Consider the following 26,883-nt stretch of genomic DNA (forward strand, 5'->3'; position numbering starts at 1 on the left):
CCTTTTTGGGTCTAAAGCTCTAATGCTATTTTTATTTCTATATTTTATTTTTATGGGAACAAGCCCCTTTGCCCACATTAACAAATTAAAAAAACTTAATTCATTGAATATAGAATACTATGTTATTTAAAATAATTATTATAGATATATTACTTTTATAGTTATCTATTAAAATGCATAAGAAGGCAGTTTTTACAAGTATCTAGATTGTCACAACATCTTCAATCACAACATTGGAGTTATCAAAAAAGAGAAACAGAATGCTATTCTAGGATAACGCAATCAAGGCGAACAATTTGGTAATATTGTGAACAATGTAGCCAAAAACCAATCTCTTAAAAAACTCTTTCACAAATTGGGATGAAAGGAAAAATTGTGCACCACCCCAATTCATGGGAAGTCTCAAGTTCATCCGAATGAGAAATCAAGAAATGAAACAAGATGGGAGCTAAACAAAGGCTGGTTCAAATAAAGTTTCAATAGGGCATCTAGAGCAAACCCTGCTCTATCAAGAGCAAGCTACATAATGAGGAATCATGACGGTGTCATCATTGGTGCATCAACAAAAAAGATTCCAATAGGAACAAATAATGAAGAAAAATTCCATGCAATATTCTTCACTCTTCGATTTGAATTAAACTCAGATTAAATTGACTAATTATAGAGGTTGATTCACTAGTAACTATCAATGCCATAAAAAATAACACATGTCCAATTTGGAAATTAACCAACATTATATGCTATTACTGAGAGTTGATTAATAAATTTGAAGATTTTCTAGATAACATGACAATCAACATGGTCAAAGAATTTCTTGATGGCAAGGAGGTAAACATGTGGAGAATTATCGCAAGAAATTCTCCTTCCCTTTACATGATGAATCAATAAATTGCTCGACCCTTTTGTCCATGGGAAGTCCCTGTAGAGTTATGCAAATGAATTGGCAAAAGTGACGAGTTACCTCTAAATTGTGGTGAGATGAGATTACAACTAAAGAACGTGATGGCCACAATATTCATAAAATTTGGATACCACTAGCTTTTTCACTGCAAAAATTTAGATGAGAAACATTTAAGCTGCATTTGAAGATGTTCAAATCCAATTCTACTATTGTTTTACATGCAGTCAAAATGATCTTAAGAAATACTTTAATGTCAAGGAATCATAGACACTAGGTTAACACAAATAGAGCAGTTATATTAATAGTTGCTATGTTAGATTTAGGTGAGCCGAAGGATTGCATTCACGTGGTTGTGAAGACACTAATAAAGTCGAGGTGGTGGGGAGGATTGAAGAAGATAATGGATTAAGCAATGCTAGGTCAAGGGACTCTCCCAAGACAAGGCACTTGGCTCTCCTTCAACCCATCTTTCTCAAGGTCGTGGGTATTGTTCATTGTCAAGGATCTTCAAGAAGAAGAGGAGGAACATAAAAAGAGGAGAAACATAAGAAAAGGGCAAAATGTGGTTTGGAGTTTCCGATAATAGTTGCAAAGGTGTCGAATTCTTCTAGTGTAGATTGGTCCTTCATAATTCCTTCAAAGGATTTGCACTCAGGTGATGAAGATGAGCAAATAGAAGATAATTAAAAGTTGTTAGTATTTATGTCATGTTAAATAGTTAGTATATAGAAGTAATAGTAGCGGACAACACAAAATATAGAATAGTTTTGATGTGAAATGTTCTAGTAGCCCTCCAATGGAGTATCATTTCTAGACTATGCGCTTTTTTGTTTTTCATGTATTTGGGGTACAACTCTCTTACGCCTAATTTACCGATTAAAAAAACTACTTAATTGTTAAATTAATTTTGTATCACCAGATTTGTGGGTTTGGGTTTGGGTCTGGGTTTGGGTTGTGCCCTAAGTTCGCCCTAGATTCGAACCTGGCACCTAAACTAAACCCTAGGCGAACCCAAGAGTTTCCAGCACCGTGGGCATCCCAAAAAGGTCCCCACAAGTCAAAAAAACCACTTATAATTTAAAAATGTCCCCCAACCTTGGATTTGCCCTACCTTTCCTTCTTTTAATCATTTCACCTCATCTTTTTGAGACAAAACTTGAGTTCTCACAATTTTTGTCTCCTAGCTGGTTTTGAAGACTGCTAATTAGCTTGCCAATTAGCTTGCCCAAGTCTCTATAGATGAGGCAACTCTTGCACTTGACATAGATGTAGCTACTGGAAGTGGCAATCTAATTGGATTGTAGTTCAAATGAAGTTAAACCAAATGTTAACCTTGATGCTTCTGATAAAGATAAATATGGATATTAAATATGGATTGTGGTTCAAATGAAGTTAAACCAAATGTTAACCTTGATGCTTTTGATGACGATGAATATGGATTGTAATTCAAATTTTCATTGTATAATGACATTTGGAAACTTAAATATTATCATTTTTGCAAATTATGAATATGATATCATGAGGTATTTAAAAAATTTATCTATTAGCAATTATGGATTTGAGTATCACGCTTATAGTTATACAATTTTAGTTATATTTTATAATTTCGATGTTTGAACATATATATATATATATATATATATATATATATATATATATATATATATATAAGCAACAATGGAGGCATTTCAATGGTTCGGATAAAGATAATGATTGTAAGGATTACAACCCTTGCCCCTCTGTGTCTCTCTAGCTTCATGGCATTGGATCTTGGATCTTGGATCGTTAAAGAGGTGTCAAGCTCCATGCATGTCTGCTTCATCTCAAACGAAGTAAATGAGGATCAAATAGAGCAATCAAAACAGATAACTCTTTATGGTTCGATGGTTGATGAAAGGAGTGGGAGGAATGATTTTGTCGACCAAGCTCAACAAGAGATACAATCAAAAGATTAATTTAATATACATAGCTTGCAAGAACGCTAGCAACATTTTCCATGCTTCCAATGATTTTTGTTTGTCACACTCTCAAAGGAGAAAAATGACCCTCTTCCAGTTCTACAAAAAGCCTTTAGAGGCAACTCAATTCAGCCAAAATACTTCCAAAGATATGCCTACTGACCCAACTAAGGTTGTCACCCTCTATTTGGACAATAAACCCCTATCAATGGCTACATCCACTTTAGATGTCTTTCTTTCAAATGATTGCATTTTGGAAGTGTCCATACAATAGGAGAACCTTTCTTTGGTTAATAAATTTGTTTTCAAAAGCATGAATGAAGCTAAATTTCTAAGTGGATGGCAAAAGCCTAACAAATATGGTTTTGCACCCTATCTCCTTCATTCCTTCGATCCTTCAAAGGAATGTGCAATTATCTAGAACATATAGAAAATAATTATTAATTATTTTTTAGATCAACTTCTTGAGGTGTCTATTGGGGTCCTTACGCATACTATAAAGATGAAATTATAATCAATAATATATATATATATATATATATATAATTACATATCATATATAATATAATTGACAAATGTTTTAAATATTTTTTATTAAATAATATGTAAATAATACATTTATTATAAAAATTAAAATCAATCATATTGTAAATACATGGTACGTGACGATGTTAGTGATATAATATATTGACTAAAATTTTGAAAACCTACGAATGGCAACTATCCCTTGGCTCTTTATTATACACACTAATTTGGATGTGATTACTCTTGGGCAGGCAAAGCATTCAGTCTCTTCCTCATCAGCAGCTCCGAAATCTCCTGCCAGTTTAGGCATTGCTGGAGCATCATCAATTTTGAAATATCCCTGACCAGAGAGAGCAAGTGGGGGATGACTGGAGGGATTGGAAGAAGGGGTCAGATAAAATTGATCTTAATCATCAGACAAAAATCTATGCAAACATAATATCTGCAAAACATTTATTAAAATATTAAAGTGCATTCCTGTGATTTAGAAAACTGATATATTTACCAGGCACCATTACCAACCATCCCCTGTTGGGGGATGCCTCATCAGAATCCCTGAAACTTGGGGCTTTCAACATAGGTGCACATCCTTGTGGGACAGTGATTTTCACCCAATCACAACAAATTTTAGAAGTTCCCTTCATCAGAATTATATATTCAAAAAATTAAAGTTTACAATATCATTTCTACGAGTTTCCAACAAATTTCAGTATAATATCTAAGAATTCCCATAGTTTTAACATTTCTAACTTTATTTCTTGACAACCCCCCACTTCCTATGGCTTCCAGAAGACCTCTACCACAAAATTTCCACCAGTGTTTAACAAAGTTTTTTCTTCGTCCTAGACTCAAATCTTCACAATTTCCAAGTACCTGGTTCAGATTCTTCATCAAACATATAGTAAAACAATGAACAGATTCATTTTTTTATTAAACACAGTTATTTCCCTCACCTCTTACTGCACTTGATGATATAATTCAATTGTTTGCCAACATTTTGCCACATTTAATAATGAATTTAAGATACAAGAATAGAAAAGTCAACAGGTCATGTATCATGGCATTTCCTTCAGAAACATCCAATTCAAAACAAAAAAATGATAACTGAGTTCTTACTTGCAAACGATAGAGTTTGTTGTCACTACGGAACTGTATAGATTGCGAAGGGAATCCCATAGTTTGCTTTGCCATCTGCAACAATTGAGCATATAAAAGATTTAAACTCCAAAAAAGCAGCTAGATGCACAGTATGATATTAGGGTCACATTTCAAATGAAGTGCAGATTCCACTATAATTGAGTCAACCTCCATATGGCAAGGGAGGCAATACAAAAAAGAGAATTGCAACACAAAAAAAAAATACCACTAACATTGACAAAGTAGCATAAGAATTATTACATGTGCACAAGCACATCATAACAAGACCTTAAAACTAGAGACATGAATCACTTATGTACGTTATAAAATTAGAGAACAAGAACCAATACACTGCTGTTGAAGGGAAAAGAGGAAATATGGATTTCTTCAACCAAAAGCTCATCTTTATGCCTAGTGAGCAATCCAGAAATACACATCACAATTAAGTTGCAAATAGAAAATTTGTTGATGTTAAATGGCGAAATTCAAGCAAGGAATATGAAAAAAACAACACCTGGCACTGATACATGTTACGTGGACTCTGATTGTGATCAGACCACGGAGTAAGACTAGCAACAACACTTAGCATTGCTGTAGGGTGAATTTCTTGGTGAGTTGCTGGAAAATCATCTTCTCTTCTTCCTCCATTACCACCATCAATACAGTTTATTTCCATATAGACCTGTCATAATCAAAACCATAATGCATATTTATTCATTGTTTCTATTTGCCAACAAAACTAAGTAGAACCCTAATAATTAACAATAACGTCAAAGAGCAATAGACAGTTGTGAACCAATATATGTTTAAGATCCAAGAAAACCCTAAGATTTGTGCATCTATTGGTTTATACTATGATACTCACTAATGTACAACTGTATATAGGTTGTCAAATGGTACATTTTTATCATGGCAAAAATAGAAAACCCAACAGAAATTAAAAAAAAATGCTGCTTCTTAACAACCAATTAAACTGATTCAAACAAATTGATCTATTTACTCACATTTGTTTTGCATGGCAACCAGGCATATCCACTATGGCTTCACAATCATCTTAAGAAATACATCATAGAGAAAAGAAAATAGCATTTACAAGGAGACTAGTACCTTGACCGTTGTGACACATTTCCTGTACCTGAAACTTATCCCCATCTTGAAAATCCATATGGAGACATCACTGGACATTAGTAGACGTCGGATAAAGTTTGTGTACATCTCTATACATCTCTATGTCTTTTGTAAGCATCTCTTGAAATCAGAAAACTTCCTATATAGGTATCTCTGATATATCATATAAATTACACCGGATTTTCAAAGAGTGTCGATATGTGGTTGACAAAAGCTAAAACAATTACAGAATTACACAAGTACACTAATGGAATTGTGATTTTCTTTTTCTTTTTTTCATAGAAATCTACATGTTTGTCTCTTTTTCATAGAAATCTACGTGTTCTTCTTTTTTTGTAGTAGAGAAAGTTGCATATCCATATATGGTTTTTTTCTAAATTATATATATTCCGCTATGTCAAAGTGCTCATCTCCAACATTTTTTCTCTGTCCCAGTCTCCCATACCAGTACTCGTCCCCATCCCCTGCTAACAATGGAAATAAATAATAGTGGTCTCCACGAATGACCAAGTACGTCATTGGTACTTGAAAGTACAGCCAATTACAATATCAAAATGAGGCAAAAATGAACTCCAATATCTAAAAGAAATGCCCTATACCTAGGCACACACGTGTTTGCCCCCTCGGGTGAATAACTTAAAACATAAAGCATGTAATGCAGAATAATAGCGCCATAGATATCAGACAAGTATATGAGATATTATTCCATTCATAATATTGTGTGTTGCAAGTTACATTCCGAAGTATATAAAGATACCGAGGGGGTGCGAGCGCCAACCGTCGCATCGCAACGACCACCCCTCGGTTGCCAACTAACCAAAACAATTACACATAATTAACTAGTCTTATGTTTGTGTACAATAATGCCGCTAACATCATCCCCCCAAAAAAGAAAAGTCGTCTCCAGGCGACTAATAACAAAAACGGAGACAATGCAACCTATACAATATATACATCAGAAAAAACTGAGGGGGCTGGGGAAGCGTCCCTGAAGTAGAAGGCTGAGACGCTGGTGTCTGGGCCGCCAAGCGGGCGCGGAGCTCATACACCTGCTAAGTACGGGCAGTCACATCCTACTCTGCAACCAATACTTTCTCCAAAGCCACCTTCACCATATGCGCGGCTTCCAGCAGCTCCTTCTCTTTGGTATCCGATGTCGCTGTCATATCGACCAACCGAGCCTGCAACAAGCTCCTCTCACTCTGCTTTGCCGACAGGCGAGTCTCTACCTCCGCCTTCTCTGCGCGGGTCATCTCTAGTTGAGCCAACAACTGGGCCCGCTCTGCTGCCCAGGAGGCCTGCTGAGTGGCCACATCCCTCTCCAACGCGACTCTAGCAGCCTCTCGGACCTCCAACTCATGCTAGGCACACCTTAGGGCATAGTAGGCGTCCCAGTAGACCTGCTCCATCTCGCGGACAACTGTCGTCACCCGACTCTCCACAATGGGTTGACGCACACTCCAAGCCTGGAGCATCTCCTCCGTCTCAGTAGTCAACCAACCCTGAGACTCAAAGCATGTAGTAAAGGTTGCAGGGCAGCCCACCTGCATAAACCGTAGGGCCCTCTCCAACTCCACCACAACCTGCTGCAATGCTCGCGTCTGGGCAGTGGCCACCACCTGCCTACCCCTCGTCACCATGTTAGCTAGATAGGCCTCGATATCCTCCCCCTCCTAAACCGAAGGCTGTGAAGTCTCTGGCGAAGCTGACACAACCGCATCCTGCTGTGACGGTACCTCCGCCGCCACCAATGGTGTACCCTCCCCTGGCATCTGGATGGCAGAGACGACCTCTCCTGCCGCGTGCCCCATTGCTGGCACATGTGTCTCACCAGAGGAATCGTCCAAGTCGACTACCTCTGCTATAGTCTCCCGACACGGTGAGAATACAATAGCTCCCTCCGGTTGTGCCAAAGTCATCTGAAATCTTTGTGTGAGCCAGCTCTCCATAGCCACGACCGACGGGTCGGCACGCATCTCTACGACCGGGGGATGGTCCGCTGTCATCGGCTCCTCCAACAAAGACGCTGAAACAGTCACCACGGCCTCAGTCTCCACAACGTCCAACCGCACCCAAGGCTCCGTATCCACTACCTCCCTCAGTCCCTGCTCCTCGGCGACTAATACCCAATGCGGTGACTCCTTCATCCCTGACTCTTCCATGTCCTCCGTAAGTGCCGCCGTGGTTGGGCCCGGTGATGCTACCTGATGCTGTAGGGGGCCAAGTGTAAATGGCATGCGGCTCTGTCCGAAGGCCGGAATAAAGGTGCCGCCTACTCCAGATGATGGCATCGGCTTGCCCATCGATAGCAAGGGTGGGGCAAACGGGACCCACTCATTCGTCACCCTGCTGCTATCATCCTCCTCTTCCGCTTCTGATTCCTCTGTGCTACTGGAATCCCTCCCACTGTCAGGCTCCCCTGAAGCCGAGGCCGTATCTACCGCCCGTTTCCGCTTTGCGGAAGAGTGCCCAATGTCCAAGTGCCTCCAATAATGTATTGGAGGCTCACCTGCTGCCAATGGTCCCTGTGGCTGTACCTCCAGCTCTGCCTCCGGCACTGCTTCCCACGTGGCCTCCAGGAACAACCCTATAGCATAGTGCGGCATATAGAATGTGTGATGCTGCATCGTCAAAAACTCATACATGCATTGTGCGAGTAACGCAGCCCAATCATACACAATGCCATTCATCAACCCGTTCATAAGCATAATCTGAGGGAGGGTGATGTCTGACGCCCTACCCGACCTGTCAATCTGCTCTTGATGACATCCATAATGCACCGCCAGTGGCCCTCTGCAACAAAGGTCTTATGGATTCCCCAACCCTTCGTGGCATTAGCCACGCTATCCAGCTCTGCTGTCGTCAAGTTCCTGGAGACTAATTTGATCCACCGCTCCTTCTCCTCTCGCTTCATCTTTTTAGCCTTCAATTCTATTTTCTTGCCTTGTCTGCCTGGAATGCCGAATACCCTCGTGAAGTCCCTCGCTTTGAATGATATGGTAACATCCCTCCCGAGGTATTCAAAAGTGCTGGTGCATGTGTGTCTGTCGAAGGTGTCCACCATGAACCGTAGGGCACCCTCATACTCGCGGATAGGAAACACGGGCATCCGAATAGCCCACTCCACTTCCGCCTTACGGAGGTTTTGCTTCACCAGATCATTGTCGGGAGTGTCCTGCCACCATTTCCGACAATCCGACCCATTCAGGGCTTCAAAGGTGATATTCTGGGGTGTTAATGTATTTTTCGCACTTATGGCAGCCTATGGTGCTTTCTGCTTTTGCTTCTGTCGGGCCCTGGCATCCATGGTGTTGCCTGCATCACGTACGCCTGATGATAAAACCCTGGTATTGCTATCCCTCTGGCTGCTACTGGAGGAAACCTGCAACTATTTTTTCCAACTTCGTTTCCCTGCTGAGTCCATTAATCTCTGGTATAACTGAATTCCCGTTAAAAATCGTACGGTCGTTGGACACCTTCGTAACGACCTTCTCCTCCTTTCTCCCTTGCGTTCCTTCTCCCTGTTTTTTTCCTTGCGTGGTCTACTTGTGTGCGTGGCGGTCCCCTTTCTTTTCCTTGCGTGGTTGTGTTGCAGGGGTTTCCTTTCTTGTTTGCGTTTTAATTTTGTTTTTGCACGCTTTTTGGTTTAATGTCGGTGTCCACCGCATGGTGGCAACCACCACACGGTGGCACCACCGCCGGTGGGCCCACCGTCAGTGTAACCACGGCATGGTGGTTCCACCTTCGGTGGTCCCACCATAGGTGTTGCCACCGTTGGTGGTCCCACTGCCAGTGTAGTCACCGTACGGTGGCCCCACGTTTTTGTTTTTTGTTTTTTTACGTCGTACGGTACAGTTGTCGTACAAACCGTACTTTTTTTAAAATTTTATTTTATTTTATTTTTAAGACAAACTATCAAACATCCTGACTGGAGGGTCCAGGTTCCCTCCATTCGAGATAAACCTTTAATTTTGACCCATTGACGACGTCTGGTATCTCCTTCCCGTCTAGCGTCCACAACTTGATCGCCCCGTTGGCGTTGACCTGGCGTACCTTGAAGGGCCCTAGCCATCACACTTTAAATTTTCCTGGTTTGATTTTGTTCTTCCCGTTGAATTTCAACACTAGCTGTCTAGGAGTAAAATTCATTTGCCGAAGGTGCTTGTCGTGCCAGACCTTTCGTCTTTGCTGGGCTATCTTTGTGGCCCATTGTGCGAGCATTCTTTTTTCGTCCAACTTACTTAAGGCATACAGTCTCTCCCTCAGGCTCTCCATATCCCCGAGTCTATTCTCTACTGCAATGCGAAGGCTTGGCACCATGAATTCTGCTGGCACCACCGCTTCCTGCTGGTACATGAGTTGGAACGGAGTCTGACCCGTGGTCACTTTGTAAGTCATTCTGTAGGCCCATAGTACAGAGGGTAACCTCTCCTCCCAATCTTCCTTTTCTACCCCGCAGGACTTGTAAATTACCGATACCAATATTTTGTTTGTGGCCTCCGCCTGGCCATTGGCACGTGGGTAGTACGGGCTCGATAATGAGTGAAAAATCTTGAACTCTGAGGTCAACAGCCGTATGACATGGTTCATGAAGTGGCCCCCCCGGTCGCTAGTCAATTGAATAGGTATACCATATCGCGTAATGATTTGTTCGTTAATAAACTTCACCGTGCTTACTGCCGAATTATCCGAGAGAGCCCTCGCCTCCACCCACTTGATCAAGTATTTTGTTGCAACCACAATGTATCGGCACCGTCGTGTGCGGCTGGCCTTAAGAGGTCCTACAAAGTCGAGTCCCCATCGTTCAAAGAGTTCCTGTGCATGCGACGGGTTGAGGGGCATGAAGTCCCGCTTCAGAGGTTTGCCCGCCCGTTGGCAAGTGTCGCACCCCACAACGCACTCCCTAGCGTCATGATGTACGGTTGGCCACCACAGTCCTGCCAGAAGCACCTTGCGGGCTGTAGTGTCTGGGCCCATATGTCCACTTGCGGGTCCTTCGTGTGCCTCCCTTAATACGCTTGAGACTTCTTCCTCCATGACACAACACCTTAATACCTGGTCCGGCCCCTTTTTGTAGAGTAAACCGTTGATGAGCGAGAAAGTCCTACTCCTTAATACGAGCTTTCTCCGTTCCCCTGGGGCCATACCCTCCGGAAATCGAGACGTGGACAGGTATTCTCCAATCTTCTTGTACCACGAAGGGAGTACGGCTATTTGGAACAAGTGCGCATCTGGAAAATCATCATTTACTCCCTTTGGAGGTTCCCCCGACTTAATCCAGGACAGCTGGTTGGCTATGACATGGCTTCGCCCCGGTCTTACCACAATTAAAAATGTGAACTCCTGTAGTAGCAATAGCCAACGGCTTATCCTCCCCTGGATAATAGGCTTGTTTACCAAGTACATGAGTTCTTGGTGGTCTACGTAAAATGTGAATGGTGTGGCCAGGAGGTAATGACGGAATTTCTGTACGGCATAGACCATACCGAGGGCTTCACGTTTTGTGGTACTGTAGTTCTTTTCCGCCTTCGAGAGCAACCTGCTGGCAAAATAAACGGGGTGGTCCAACCCGTGTCCTCCTACTTGGGCTAATGTAGCCCCGATGGCATAGTTTAAGGCATCCACGTGAACGTGGAATTCCTTATCCCAATTCGGGTATGCCAGTATGGGTGCTCCCATCAACCTTGTCTTTAGCTCTTCAAAGGCCTTGCTCTGTCGCTCTGTCCAGATGTATGGTTCCTCTTTCCGTGTCAACTTATCCAACGGGTGGGACACCTCAGCGAAGTTCTTGATGAACCTCCTGTAGTACCCCACATGACCAAGGAAGGACTTTATCCCCGTGACGTCCGTAGGAGGTTCCATTTCTACTATTACCCGAATCTTGTCTGGGTCCGTTTTCAATCCTTCTTTACACACAATGTGTCCAAGCAATCTTCCCTGTGGTACCATGAATCTACATTTCTTCGGGTTGAGGGCCAACCGTGCCCTCCGACATCTCTCTAGGCACTCCCCGAGGGTTTTTAGGTGGATGTCTTGTCCGTTGTAAATAGACCAATCATCGAGGAAGGCTTTGAAGTTCCCCACTGACATCTTGTCGAAGATGTGCAAGATGATGCGTTGAAAGGTGGTAGGTGCATTGCATAGACCGAAGGGCATTCGGTTGTATGCATACACACCATCCTCCACCACAAAGGTTGTTTTCAACTTATCTTCCTCCGCGATGGATATTTGGTTGTATCCAGAGAACCCATCCATGAAGGAATAGATTTCATGTCCAGCTACTTCCTCCAAGAAGCTGTCGGTGAAGGGTATGGGAAACGGGTCTTTAATAGTGACAGCGTTCACGCACCGGAAGTCTACAGAGATCCGGATCTGATTGGCCTCTTTCTTGAGGGAAATCACAATGGGAGACACCCAATGGCTTGTCTGCACTTTGAAGATTATACCCGCTTCCAACATCCGCTCAATTTCGTCATTCACCCGTGCAGCATAATTTTTGTTCATACGGTAAGGCCGCTTCCTTTCCGGTTGGGCTCCCGGTACTAATGTTATTCGGTGTACACACAACTCTGGGGGCACGCCCTTCAAGTCCTTGTATGTCCATGCAAAGACATCCTTGTATTCAAGGAAAATTTTGAAGGCTGCGGCATTCAGCACTGGATTCCAGTCATCTCCGACAAGGATGATCTTGGGGTCACTCGTCCCCCCAAGATTTGTCTCCTTTAAATTGGCTTCCTGATATTTAATGGGCTCCCCCTTCGGGAATTGGTGTGTCGACGTCTCATTCATCGAGGCCTCCCCTTACTTGTACTCGCCATATTCTGGGGGAAATATATCTGGTTCTTCCTCGATGCTCAATATATTGCACGAGGGTGTAAATAATTCATAATCTCCCATTTGCCAATGGAAGAGGCCATTCAAGGAGTCCCTATCATCCCCTGAGCATGCCTCCAGTTCTAACACCCCTTCGTCACTAGGTTCCATGTGGCGTCCATCTCCGCCCTCCGCCAACTAGTCTCCCTCAGATTCCGAGTCGAAGGAAGATGCCAACTCCTCACTCACCATCTGCGTACGGAGATCGATCACGTACTTCCTCCCCACCTTTTCCAAGGAAAGAGTATTCCGCTTCCAGTTATGGTTTGCTTTTGCTGCAATGAGCCACCCACGCCCGAGGATGGCGTCATACCCTTTCTGCTTCAGGGGAATTACTACAAAATCCAGCACGAATGGCTGCGTGCCAATCATCACTTGCTGGCCCATGAGGGTACCAAGGGGTTTAATCCCATGTTGATCTGCCCCCAGTAGGTTGAACGTGGGGGGCCACAACGTAGGCTTTCCCAATCTTTTCCATGTGGCTTCTGGGAGCACATTTACTCCTGACCCTTCATCCACAATAGTGTCTGTCAAGGTAGTCCCCAGTATGCCCATTTCTACCACCGCCGGTTGGCGTCCGCTGTTGACTACCAACAACATGGGGTCGACCGTGGGGCTTAGGACCTCTCTTAACGTAGGGTTGGTTGTGGGACTCACGACCTCCCTCATTTTCACTTGTGAGGGTACAGAGTTTAAGATAGCCGTTTTTAACTGCGGCACGGTCTCCAGGAGGTCTTGTATTCTCACGGGTAACTCCATCTGCAATATTTGCCGTAAGATTTCCTCTTCTCCCCTCGTTCGTGGCGGATTTGAGGTCTGGTGCCTGTTCTGTCCTTGTGCGGCCATTTCCTTTGTGATCTCGTCTCTTGCTTCCCGCACTCTCGCTGTCTCCGTGTGGGAATTTGGGTATGCACCCTGTTTGGCCTGCGCCCTTGTGATTGCCAACACTTCTGCTTTCGTGGGTTCTATGTTTAGGAGGTTTACACCAGGTTTCGAGCAATTTGCGTCCTCATGGTCGCCTGGTCTATTGTGCAATCTCGGGCGAAGTGTCCCCACTGATTGCAGGCCCTACACTGGATCATTGTTATTGTTATTGTTATTGTTGTGGTTGTTGTTGTGGTTGTTGTTGTTGTGGTTGTGGTTGTGGTTGTTGTTGTGGTTGTTGTGGTGGTTGTTGTTGTTGTTGTTGTGGTTGTGGTGGTTGTTGTGGTGGTGGTTGTGGTGGTGGTGGTTGTTGTGGTGGTGGTGGTGGTTGTTGTGGTGGTTGTGGTTGTGGTTGTTGTGGTTGTTGTTGTGGTTGTGGTTGTGGTTGTTGTGGTTGTTGTGGTTGTGGTTGTTGTGGTTGTTGTGGTTGTGGTTGTTGTTGTGGTTGTTGTTGTTGTTGTTGTTGTTGTGGTGGTGGTTGTTGTGGTTGTGGTGGTTGTTGTTGTTGTGGTTGTGGTTGTGGTTGTGGTTGTGGTTGTGGTTGTGGTTGTGGTTGTTGTTGTGGTTGTGGTTGTGGTTGTGGTTGTGGTGGTTGTTGTGGTTGTGGTTGTGGTTGTGGTTGTGGTTGTGGTTGTTGTGGTTGTGGTTGTTGTTGTTGTGGTTGTGGTTGTGGTTGTTGTGGTTGTTGTGGTAGTTGTTGTTGTGGTTGTTGTGGTTGTTGTTGTTGTGGTTGTTGTTGTTGTGGTTGTTGTGGTTGTGGTGGTTGTTGTGGTTGTGGTTGTTGTTGTGGTTGTGGTTGTGGTTGTTGTTGTTGTTGTTGTTGTGGTTGTTGTGGTTGTCGTTGTTGTTGTGGTGGTGGTGGTTGTGGTTGTGGTTGTGGTTGTGGTTGTGGTTGTGGTTGTTGTTGTTGTTGTTGTGGTTGTGGTGGTGGTTGTTGTTGTTGTTGTTGTGGTGGTGGTTGTGGTTGTGGTTGTTGTTGTGGTTGTTGTGGTTGTTGTTGTTGTTGTTGTGGTTGTTGTTGTTGTTGTTGTTGGTGGTGGTGTTGTTGTTGGTGGTGTTGTTGTTGTTGTTGTTGGTGGTGTTGTTGTTGTTGTTGTTGGTGTTGTTGTTAGTGTTGTTGTTGTTGTTGGTGTTGTTGTTGTTGGTGTTGGTGTTGTTGGTGGTGTTGTTGGTGTTGTTGGTGTTGTTGTTGTTGTTGTTGGTGGTGTTGGTGTTGGTGTTGTTGTTGTTGTTGTTGTTGTTGTTGTTGTTGTTGGTGTTGGTGTTGGTGTTGGTGTTGGTGTTGGTGTTGTTGTTGTTGTTGTTGTTGTTGTTGTTGTTATTAATTCATTTCCTCAAATACAACTCGTGTCAATGACACTTTTATTTGAATATAGAAGATTCAAGGTTCAATTCCTTCCTGGCCTGGCGCCATCCCGTTCTGCTTCCCGTCGGCTGTTATCTTCGTCTCGTTGAAGGATCTGTTGGCGTCGCTCTTCCTAGGCAATCTCCTCCAGGCGAGCTTGTTGTGCCAGCGATGCCTGTGCAAGCAACCGGGGAAGATGGTTCATCAACCGATTTACTGTCGGGCTCACCTCCAACGCTGTCCACACGGCACTTGGTGGGATTTCCGCCTCCGTCGCCTCTCGTCAGACGTAGGTCAGGATGGCTACCTAGAGCAGAATTGAAAATTCTCTCGTTGCAGTGTCTTCTCCTATGTAAAGTTTTGTTCGCGCGTCGTCGGCCTCTAGGTTTATCTCACCAACGGGTAGGCCCATCGTGTCCGTGCGCCATCCACGTCTTCCATTCCCGAGTTTTTCTAGGCAACGATGCCAAATGTTTGCCCTCTCGAGTGAATAACTTAAAACATAAAGCACGTAATGCAAAATAATAACGCCATAGATATCAGACAAGTATATGAGATATTATTCCATTCATAATATTGCATGTTGCAAGTTACATTCCGAAGTATATAAAGATACCGAGGGGGTGCGAGCACCAACCGTCGCACCACAACGACCACCCCGCGGTTGCCAACTAGCCAAAACAATTACACATAATTAACTAGTCTTACGTTTGTGTACAATAATGCCGCTAACAACATGTAAGGCAAGAGTCCTAGTTCAAATACACCCTGGGTTTTATCCCAGACTACGGGGGTCCAGTCTGAGTATGTAACAAGCCACCGTCCAAGGCTGCACCCAAGTCCCCAAAGCCTAACCAACAAAATACATTTTCTCTAAGGAAAACAATAGAAAATTAAGAACATTATAAAAACACATCAATAACCCTAAAACTAATTACCAAAGCAACCAGAGTATTTCTGTAATATAAACCTATAACAACCATTTTGAATTATCTTTAACATTGACATTGAATTATCCATTATCAGCCATGTTCTGTATTTTGTATATTAATCTTGTGCAAATTATGCCTATTAGTATTTTTTTTTCAATATTTTATATCGATTTTGAACTGCTAAAGCGAAAGAGCTAAAGAGAAAAGATAAACTCAAGAATGCATAAATCTTAAACATGTTAGACGAAAATAAAAGCAACCATGTATAAAGAGGACATCTTTACATAGCATGCAAAACAAATTCCAGCTTAAACAAAGACATGATGAAATCTTCGTACAGCTCATTAAAACCATTAGCACAACTACACGCGACTTATAGCAGACCATTTCTCCAACATTCACCAAGTAGCTCTTGAAACAGCCTCAGATTTTAAAAAGCTCCACTTCCTCTTATCTTCTTTACACCCATGAAACCACCATCCTTCACAATATTTGCCCAACTCAATCATCACAACTATTGTTTTCACAAACATCAACGTGCATATGCATCTAATCAACTCAATTTATTTAGTCAATTAAAAATTTAAATAGTCCATTGAACTATCAAAGTCTTACATTTCATTAGTCAATTGAGCCATTGAGGTTGGCTATATTGGTTTACTCAACAAATCAGCCCAATCAATCTGTATGAATTGATTAGTTGACTGGTTGCCCAGTACCCTCAGCAGGCCAACTTGTATCTCCACAAAAGTCAATAATATTTCATTGCTCAATAACACTACGATGAATCATCTCTTTGCCTAACGTTCATCCGATTTGAAGCCTGCTGTGGGAGTATTCCTCCATTAAATATAGGACTCTCATCAACTGTATAACTAGGATGACAGATACTAAAGCTGTTTGAATCCAAACTTAACATTTCTTTTATCTTTCATAGTTCAATTTACAAAATTTGTGTGCATAAAATATTATCTCCTGGCACCATCTGACACCATTCATCTACTCAACAAATCACCTAGCTCTGCTTCCAATTCAAAAATTAGCAAAAGCACCAATTGTTCATAGAAAAGATAAGCATTGAGAATATAACGACACCGACATCCATTAACTGGAGAGAGAATGTTGCAAATAAAAAAAATTCTCATTTTATTGGGTCACTAAAAGTGAATAAAAGAATATACAAAATGCTCATCTTTCACTTTCATTTAGATAAAAGAAATAATATTCATATCAGGACATATACGCATTACAAAAACAGGAAACCCTTTAAAGAAGAATGTACTGCATTTCAACAGCGTAAAAGTCATATAGGACGACAAAGTGTACTACAAAGAACTGTTTCAACAAAAACTAAGAAGATAACTATCCAGCACTTTTGTCCTTATGATAACAATTAAAAAGCACAACATTAAAGAGGCCTTGCATTCTATTAGCAGCATCAATTAGTAAGACATCAGAAGTTAGAACTAGGGCATCACAGACCAAAGTGCTTACACCGAAACACACCCTTTTGAGTAGTGGGAGCCCATATGTCTCTCTGAAACCAAGTACACTAAAGGGTTTCAAACCTTAAGACACAGATTCCAGCAGCAATAGAGAAAAGATGATTTAAACTCAACCAGTTATCCACTACCAACTCAATCCAATGCTACTAATAAAATCCATAAAAAATTGTTAGCTTAGGTTTTTATTTTCCTTATGTTAGGGAATATTTTACTTTTCCTAGACATATTATTAAGCTTGATTAGGTTATATTAGAATGGTTAGGATGAGGATACATGGCATAATCCTTCAATTACATGTGTCACTCACACCCACCTTTAGTTAGTTGAGTCTCAAACCCTCTTTTGAATTCATTGGCCACCTCCAATAACTATATATTTGTCCTTATCTAAGATGGTATAACCATGTATTTGGCACTTACCAAGTTGGCAAAAGTTCCACCTATTTTAGGCAGTAAGTAATTATTACTCCTCTTGGAATTATTTGCCCCTATTTTTCTATATAAACATCCCTCACCTCTCTGGATTCTTGTGTTTCTTTCCATTACTCATGTTGATCTCAAGTGGCCTCATAGCTGAATCTAACATTGTATCAAAGCTCGTTGTGAGTTGTGGGTTTGCAATCTTTTAGAAATCTAGAGCCACTTTGTTCTTGAAACTAATGTATGGGCCCCTACTATTCGCCAGTGCACATTATGAAGCAACTATATCCTCTAGCATAGAATATGGGTACTGCTGGCTGCAATGGCATCTCATCCGTCCTGGAAAGTTTCCCTTCACGCTAAGATACATCACAAGCTCTCGCTGCATCTCGACCTTATGTTGATAGAGAAGATAGGGACTTCCGAATGAATGAGATAGCGAACTTGACTCGAGCACACAAACAAGGAAGGGGTATCGGAAATCCCATGGGGAAGTAGATGTGCCCGACCGGTATCAGCAGCGGGGCATCGGGCCCCTACTCCATAATGATTGTTCGGTGGGTAAGGTGAGTGCCCTGTCCTCCCTAACTATGGATTCTCTCATCGCCTTTTTCATTATCTTCTATATCTCCAGCCCACTAGGAGGGGGGGAGGGAGGGCGGGGCGAGATAGCCCATAATGACCGTTTTAAGCTCCACTTGTCACAATTATAGTTCCTTTCTCTTGCTTTTTAGTGCAGATATTCTGGAGCTTCATGGAGAAAGTCCAAGCTCACCATTGAGTTCAAAGCAACTAAGAAAGTCAAAATTGCCTTTTATTTCATCTAGAACGGACATCGCTGGTGAATTCTATGAAGGTTTGAAGCAAAGGTTTCAAAGCCAAATCCAAAAGGCAGTTGTTCTTTCAAGAATTTTTGAGGCCGAACGGACTGCACCATCACATCTAGAAGGCCAAAAAACCATACAGCCCACCAATGCAATGTACATCAAAAAAAAAAATCATATTATTGTTTATGTAAATAAAAAGGGCAATTTTTAAATTTTGTAAAGGTTTATAATTATTGTAAACTTTTTTTAAAAATTGAAAAATATCATAATTAATTAAAATATTAAATTACCAAAGGGCATCAAAAAAGCATAGAAACCTGTAGACACGTGTACTTGCCCTACAGTATCCTTGAGCCTTGCACCACATAGTGGCCACGAACCCCTTTATTTGACACTTGGGGTGTGGCTTTAGCCCCCCAACCTAATACAATTTTTTTTAATTCAAACAAAAATAAAAAAACTTTGAATTATATGTTGTACTATGTACCAGACAATCCTCATTTTTTGAACTTCCAATAGATGTAACTTTCAGATATGACCTCAGGTCGAGCTGATTCTTTCTTGAAAGTGGATATTTTTCAAAGCACTACATATTGGTGCTATTTTGAGGTTCTCATTCTGAAATTTTATTTTACTTTCAATATTTTAATCTATTTTCAGACATCATAAAACTTTAGAAAACAACTCGAAATTGTAAATGCATTCATTTTAAGTGTCAAATCATTTTTAATAGGGAGGAATTCTTGATTGTGTAAAAAGGTGGGGAGGGGGTTTGATTTGTTTACTTGTGCTCTTCTTTTCCTGCACATTAATCATTCAAAGGTTCCTTTGCTAACACCATATAACTATGCAACTTGGTGGCAACATGCATGGAACACCTCAATGCAACTTGAGTATACTTCAAATCTTGAGCAAAAGACAGTTGAACCTATAGATGATAAGGAAAAGATAAAATGGATGTTGGAACAAACAAAAGCCCTTGGATGTCTTCATAGTGTTGTTTCCCTTGATTTTATGTTTCAAACAAAATCCCTTCACAAACCATCTATAGTTTGTGCATAGACCAATAAAGTTTCTCAAATGGGACACATTCTTTGGCGGTGGCCAATCAAGTATAGCTTGAATCTTCTCCCTATGTACCTTCATCTTCACCAATGGCATATCCCAAATATAATACCTCAGTTGTGCCGAACTCACACTTAGAGGTTTCACAAAAAGGGAGTTAGCCACTAAGATACTTAACACCTCATCAAGGTGCCATATATGCTCCTCCCACAACTCGATATATTCCAAGATGTCATCAAAAGAAACTAGTACAAATTTTTGCACCTGCTTGTTGAACACATGGTTCATGCATGACTGAAAATTAGCTGGAGCATTTGATAACCCAAAGGGCATCACCAAATACTCAAAATGTCCTTAGTGGCACCTGAAAGTTGTTTTATGCACATCCTGATCCCGAACCTGAATATGATGGTATCAAAACAAAGATCTATTTTGGAGAAATAGACTGTTGTATGCAGCTCATCCATCAACTCATCAAAAAGCAAAATAGGATAATTGTTCTTGATTATCTTATTATTTAGTGCACAATAATCAATGTACATCTTCATAGTACTATTTTTCTTCTTCTAGGCCGTATAAGTCCTACATTCAACAACTCCGAAATAGTCTTCTCAATCTGACCTTGAATCGTCTAGGAAGACAATAGGGACCCCTTCTATCCACAAGCTCAATAACATGCTCAAAACCATGACTCGGAGGTAGACCATGCATAGATCTGAGAACACTACGCTATGTTTGTCAAGCAAGCCCTCTATGTCAACATGATATCCACATTGTCCGGTATCGGTAGACTTATCTAAAATGAAACATTGCACTACCCACTCAGCCTCTAAATGTCAAGAAACTCTCTCCATCCTCCTAGCTCAGATGACTCTAGAAGTAAACGAAGATATGCCCCATAATACCACCTTTCGACCATCTAATGTGAAACTCAACTACATATTCTTAAAGTCCATAACATATGGACTTATAAAATGCAACCACTCAACACCCAACACAACCATTGGTCTCATCAATGTCAACCACATAAAAGCCATTAGTAAGGGTGTAATTACCCAAAGTCATACTAAACTTGCAAACCTTGCTTCTTTGCATAGGATGAATCAACGAAGTTTTAGGTAGCCCCACTATCAACCGATACCTACATAATGCCCCTTACTCTAAGGGCGTTATAATGAGGACTGATAGTGATGGTGGCAATCGCACCATCCATATATGCCCATCACCCCATCCATCTACTCATGCTTCTCATCAAGAACATGTGTCTCCTCCAACTCATAATCACTAAGTTCCTCAAAGAACTCAATTTGGTGGGCCTTGCCCCCACTTCTACACTTATGTCTAGGTGTCCCAGGGTCACAACAATCAAAGCAAAGCCTCTTCCATCTCAACTCATCCCTTGAATCACGAGGTGCCCCACAAACTAGCTTAGAAAGCTCACCAATTGGTCTAGAAAACTATGATTTCTTGTCCTTCCTATTCAGCAAATTGACCATTAAGGTTCTTTGTGAAAACTTGCTAGGAAATCTAAAATGTGGTGTGGATAGCTCCATGTTCCCTACATGCATAATAGGATCTTGCAAGAATGGTGGATCAAAAGCTTTGACCCAACCCCTAAGAGGTTTGGGCAAACCCTCTATAAACCAAGAAATCAACCTTGTCTCGGTGACATCAAAAACTATTATTGATAACCATTGAAACTTTGAAATATATGCATCAATTGTCCAAACCTATCTCAATTGGGCCAACTGTTTCGAATGTGCCTCTGAATCGTTGTAATCAAACCGCTCTATCAATGTGGAGCAAAACTGATCATAAGAAACTATTGCACCGTGACCCTATGTTGCTAAATCATGATACCATCACTCATGTGTTGCTCCTTCATGGTGAAGGGTAGAAAATTTGATGGCTTCAATCTCCATCTTATTCAAGGCGGCATAAGTATCCCCCAATTCTGCTTTGGCTTTGTAAGTTTGGTGACCTCCAAATAATCTCCAAAAGAGATAGCTGACAGAAAATTTGTCCCCAAAGCTTGATATTTAGCCAAATATTTCAGCATCCTCATTGTCCTCCATGGGTTCCTCCTATATAGGCTCATCGTCTTTTAGAAAGGTAGGCATCAAAGCTCTAGATTGTGATGAACTTGAAGGTTTGCTAGTAGAATGTTCATTGTTTTTGCAGCTTTGCTACTTTCCTCTCTCTCTACATGCACCAAAGATCTTCCATTTCCTGTGTTATGAGCCATCTGACTCAACTATAGATTGGTGTTTTGTAATTGTTTTAGCATTTCTGGGAACACTTGGTTGCTGATTACTACTATCCATTATTCCCTTATGATTTTCAAGGTTATGACCACCCTTTCCACACATACAACCAACCCAAATAGGCTGCCAAGACTTGCAGCTTCGATACCACTATAATATCCCCAAATAGGGATAGAGAAAAAACAATAATATTGCCAAAAATATGCAAAAAAAAATTCTGAAATTTTATTTGCAAATAAGATATTCTTTAACAAAGTGGTTGGGGTTCTTCCCATATTGTGTTGGTTAAGTGGTGGTGGTGTTGTTGTGACCACCAAGGTTCAAACCCCCCCTGCATAATAGGAAAACAACAATATCTCCAAAAATAGGGCATACAAAATTCCAAAACTTTATTTGGAAATAAGATGTCCTTCAAGAAACTCAGATCAATGATCTGATTTTTCTGCTAATTTAAAATAAATTTCTAAGTATAGAGAAGTTACAGAAAATCACTCTAAATCTGCCTAAAAATTTTAGAAATGATTCATATTGTCTTCAAACCCTAGCCACCTTTGCCAAAACTCCCAGAAAAACCGTGCTAGGTTTGTTCCACCTGTCCTTTTTGTTGCTATCTTCAATGATGCACAATAACATGAAGACACCTTGCTGTAGATTATCCAAATCTGGTCTTGATGCTTTGAATCTCACCTCCAAAATGGCCCCCAAAATTGATAAAGAATCGCAGCCCTCAAAATAATATATATACTAGGGCATCACAGACCACAACCCTTCCAACAAAACACACCCTTCTGACTAAGGGGACCCCCTATCTCTCCAAAACCATGGATATTCAAGGGTTTCAAACCTCAAGCCAAAAGATTGTAGCAGCAATAGAGAAAACACTGATCACATAATCTGAGTATAATTCCGAGTTTGTTAAAGGACATTTTATTTGCGAATGAAGTTTCAGAATTTTCTATGCCCTATTCGGTTGTTTTTCTATTATCTCTATTTGGAGATATAATAGTAGTATCATAGCTGCGATTCTTTATCAGGTTTGGAGGCCATTTTGGGAGGTGAGATTTAGAATTTTAGGATCAGCTTTGGACAATCTACAGTAGTATGTCTGCATGTTCCTGAGCATCATTGAAGTTAACAGTAGAAAGGACAAATGGGACAGACCTAGCACTGTTTTTTTGTGATTTTGAAGACATTTTTGAGATATTTGTGCCTAAATCTGCTTATTGCTAATCATATTCATCTCAGAAAAATAAGAAAAAATCCATAGAAGTCGTCTATGAAAATTATGGTCAGATTTAGAGTGTTTTTCTGTGACTATTCTATACTCAGAAACATTCAGAAATTTATTTCAATTAGCAGAAAAATCAGATCAATAATGAGTCTAAATCTGCGTTTGTTAAAGGATATCTTCTTCTTCTTTTTTTAAATTAAGTGCTGGGTAAACTTTTTAATGTGACTGGCAGCATTGGCACTACATGCCCTCCGACTCGAAGTGAAACGCTTTTGACCCGGAGCTATGAACCAGTGAGGTCACAAACCCACATAACAATGCTAAGGCTCAAACCCACAAGCACATTGGATCAGTGAAGGCACAAGGCAGGTTTTAGACATACCATTGACATTATCATAAAGAAGATTTTAGACAAATAATTGACAGCTTTAGGACAAATCATAAATCATAATAAATCCAACATTTTTTCTTCAATATGAATATGGTAAAACAGCAAACCATTGTGGACTCATTAGGTTTCAAGATCGGCATACTGGCCATCTAATATCTATGAGTCCCTTTATTGTGAAAAATAAATTGAATGAATGATTCAATAATCGGATAATTACATTGAACGATATACACACATATATATAGAGGTTACAAGACGATGTTCTATAATTAGAACACAACGTTAAAGTAAAAGACTAAAGAGCTAAACGCTAAATTAAGCGTGAAAGCTAAATTAAGCGTGAAAGCTAAATTAAGCTTAAAAGCTAATTACATAAAAAAAAGTAAATGACCATTAACCAAGGAACTAAAAAATAGGTGACTAACATAGAATTAAATATTCTAATACCCTCCTTTAATGATCATGCTATCTATCACACCAAGCTGCCCTCTAAATTTGAGAAACTTTGTCGGGCTCAAGGAATTGGTGAGGATATCTGCAGTCTGATCTTTTGTAGCAATGTACTGCAATATCACTGATCCATCTTCAACATGCTAGCAAATGAAATGACAATGAAGCTCCACATGGTTTGTCCGCTCATGGAAGACTCGATTTTTGGCTAATTTTAGAACCCCTTGATTATCACAAAACAAGGGAGTAGGTCCTAGTTGAGACATTTGCATGTCTACAAGCATCCTATGTAGCCAAATTGTCTCACATGCTGCCTTAACAGTTCCCCGATACTCTGCTTCAGTCAAGGAAAGAGCTATTGCCTGTTGCTTCTTGCTATTCCATGTGACTACACCTGTACCCAAGCTGAAAACATACCTAGAAGTTGACTTTCTGTCATCAACACAACCTGCCCAATCTGAGTTTGTGAAACCAACCAGCCTAGGATCTTTGCTTCTACTGTACAAAATGCCAAAATCAAGAGTGCCGTTCACATATCTAAGCACACGCTTCGCTGCAACCCAATGTTCAACTTTTGGGGCTGACATGAAGTGAGAAATATAGCTCACAGCATAACTAATGCCAAGTCTAGTGGCGGTGAGATAGATGAGGCTGCCCACTAGTTACCTAAATGAAGACTCATCCACTACAGATGAATCTGGTTTGGCTGATAATTTGAGCCCTATCTCCATAGGTGTAGATGCAAGTTTACAATCTTGCATTCGAACCTTATCCAAGAGGCTCTTGGCATACTTTGGCTGAGAAATGAATATGTGGCTATCAGTTTGCCAAACCTCTACACCGAGACAATAATGGAGAAGTCCCAAATCTGTTATATTAAAATGCTGACACATTCTGTTTGACCTGCATGATCAGATGTGTTGCATTGTCAGTAATGATGAGATCATCAATATAGACTACTAGAAATAGAATATCATCACTAGTATGTTTGACATACAAATTGGGATATGAAGGACTCCTCTAAAAGCCTTGATCAATCAAGTACTTATCAATTTAGATGTACCATGCACGAGGAGCCTGTTTGAGGCCATACAGTGCTTTGACTAGTCTACATACCTGGTGTTCCTTACCGACAACTTTGAAACCTGGAGGTTGCATCATGTAGACTTCTTCCTGCAAATCACCATTGAGAAAGGCACACTTGACGTCCATTTGATGGACTTTCCATCCAAATTGAGCTGAGACAACGAGGACAAGCCTAATGGTACTCATCTTGGCTGTGGGAGCAAATGTCTCCTCATAGTCAATGCCCTCCTTTTGTGAAAACCCTTTTGCCACCAACCGAGCCTTGTACTTATCAAGGCTTCCACCAGCTTTATACTTGACTTTAAACACCCATTTGCAGCCAATGGGCTTCTTCTCTAGAGGAAGATCAGACAATACCCAAGAGCTGTTTTTCAGAAGACTATGTTGCTCAACTGCCATAGCCTTTCCCATTCAGGTACACCTTTAGCCTCTATATATGTTTGACGCTCATAAATACTGTGAATGTTGGCCATAAGAGCAAAATTAGTTGTGTGTTGCTTGCTCTTACCTCTAACTGATCTACCCTCAATGAGCTCATCATCATGAAGACCACCACTGGTCTTGGCCCACCACTTAGGCCGGATAGTATAAGTACCAACATCTGCTGCAGGATGAAGATTACCTGGAATATCTGGAGTAGGCTCCTCTGGATGTGGATGTAGAAGATCCTGAGGAAAGTCAAGGGGTGCAATGTCATGCCTGGGAGACCCCACAACTTCAGAGTCAATTGAATCCCTCCCATCAAGTGGAGCTAAGGGAAGACGAACACCCATACTTACAGCATTTGGAGGCTGATCCTCAGTGCTCAAATCAGGAGAGGAAAGTTGAAAAGGCCCTCTTTCTTCATCAAATACTACATCTCGACTGAATATGAGGTGATTAGTGTCTATATCAATCAACCGATATACCTTGTGGTTGTCACTATAGACGGTGAACATCAATTTTTGACTCTTTGGATCCAGTTTGGTGCGCTTAGCATCTGGAATCCAAACATAAGTTGTAGAGCCAAAAACTTTCAAATGATTGATTTTAGGCTTCCTGCCAGACCAAGCTTCCTCTGGAGTCATCTTCTTAACGGCCTTTGTGGGAGACGGGTTCAGAAGGTAGACTGCAGTGAAGACCACTTCCGCCCAAAAGTGTTTTGGAACATTTCTATGCTCCAACATAGACCGAGCCATCTCAGTGACTGTACGGTTCCTACACTCAACAACACCGTTTTGTTGTGGGGTGTAAGGTGTGGTAAGCTCAAGCTTAATGCCATGTGATGCACAAAAGTTGGTGAACTCTGTAGAACAAAATTCCTCTCCATTGTCGGACCGAAGAGTGACTATCTGACAGCTAGACTCTTTTTCCACTAAGGCCTTAAACATCTGAAACATGGTGAACACCTCTGATTTCTTCTTAAGAAAATAAACCCACATGCGTCTACTGAAATCATCAACAAATAATAGAAAATACCTGCATCCAGTGACTGATGGAGTGTTCATGGGACCACAGATGTCCGCATGAACGAGCTGCAAGACCTTGGATGCTCTCCAAGCGTCTCCATCTGAAAAACGAAGTCATATGTTGCTTTCCAGATTGACATGCTCCGCAAACTCCATGATTCTGAGTTTGAATCTCACGTAATCGTACGACTATATCCTCTCGAACCAACTGAGAGAGATAGTGGACATTGAGATGCCCATATCGCCGATGCCAAAGAGTGTTGATGGAAGTACACCTAGCTAACATGGCGAGCTCCTGAGAACCAGTAGAATCAACAAGTCTATAAAGACCATGATCCTCAATACCAACTGCAACTGTAGTGCGAGTCTCCCTGTCAACAATGTTGCACTTGTGCAACCCGAAGACGACATCCAGCTGTGGTGAATGCTGCATAATCTGACTGACTGACAGTAGATTGAGCTTCATACCAGGTA

General features: G+C 41.3%; 1 protein-coding gene across 1 annotated transcript in view; it reads right to left on the reverse strand.

Moving 5' to 3' along the window:
* LOC131028829 (DNA-directed RNA polymerase I subunit 2) overlaps window positions 1–26,883 on the reverse strand; it is a 220,399-nt gene that overhangs the window by 88,480 nt on the left and 105,036 nt on the right. Inside the window, exons 19-20 of the mRNA XM_057959181.2 lie at window positions 5,036–5,203; window positions 4,501–4,575 (exon numbers count right to left, since the gene is read on the reverse strand). Of these exons, the coding sequence (XP_057815164.2) occupies window positions 4,501–4,575; window positions 5,036–5,203 (243 nt within the window). The remainder of the gene's footprint in view (window positions 1–4,500; window positions 4,576–5,035; window positions 5,204–26,883) is intronic.

The sequence above is a fragment of the Cryptomeria japonica genome, chromosome 5 (genome assembly GCF_030272615.1).
Source record: "Cryptomeria japonica chromosome 5, Sugi_1.0, whole genome shotgun sequence".
Classification (NCBI taxonomy): domain Eukaryota; kingdom Viridiplantae; phylum Streptophyta; class Pinopsida; order Cupressales; family Cupressaceae; genus Cryptomeria; species Cryptomeria japonica.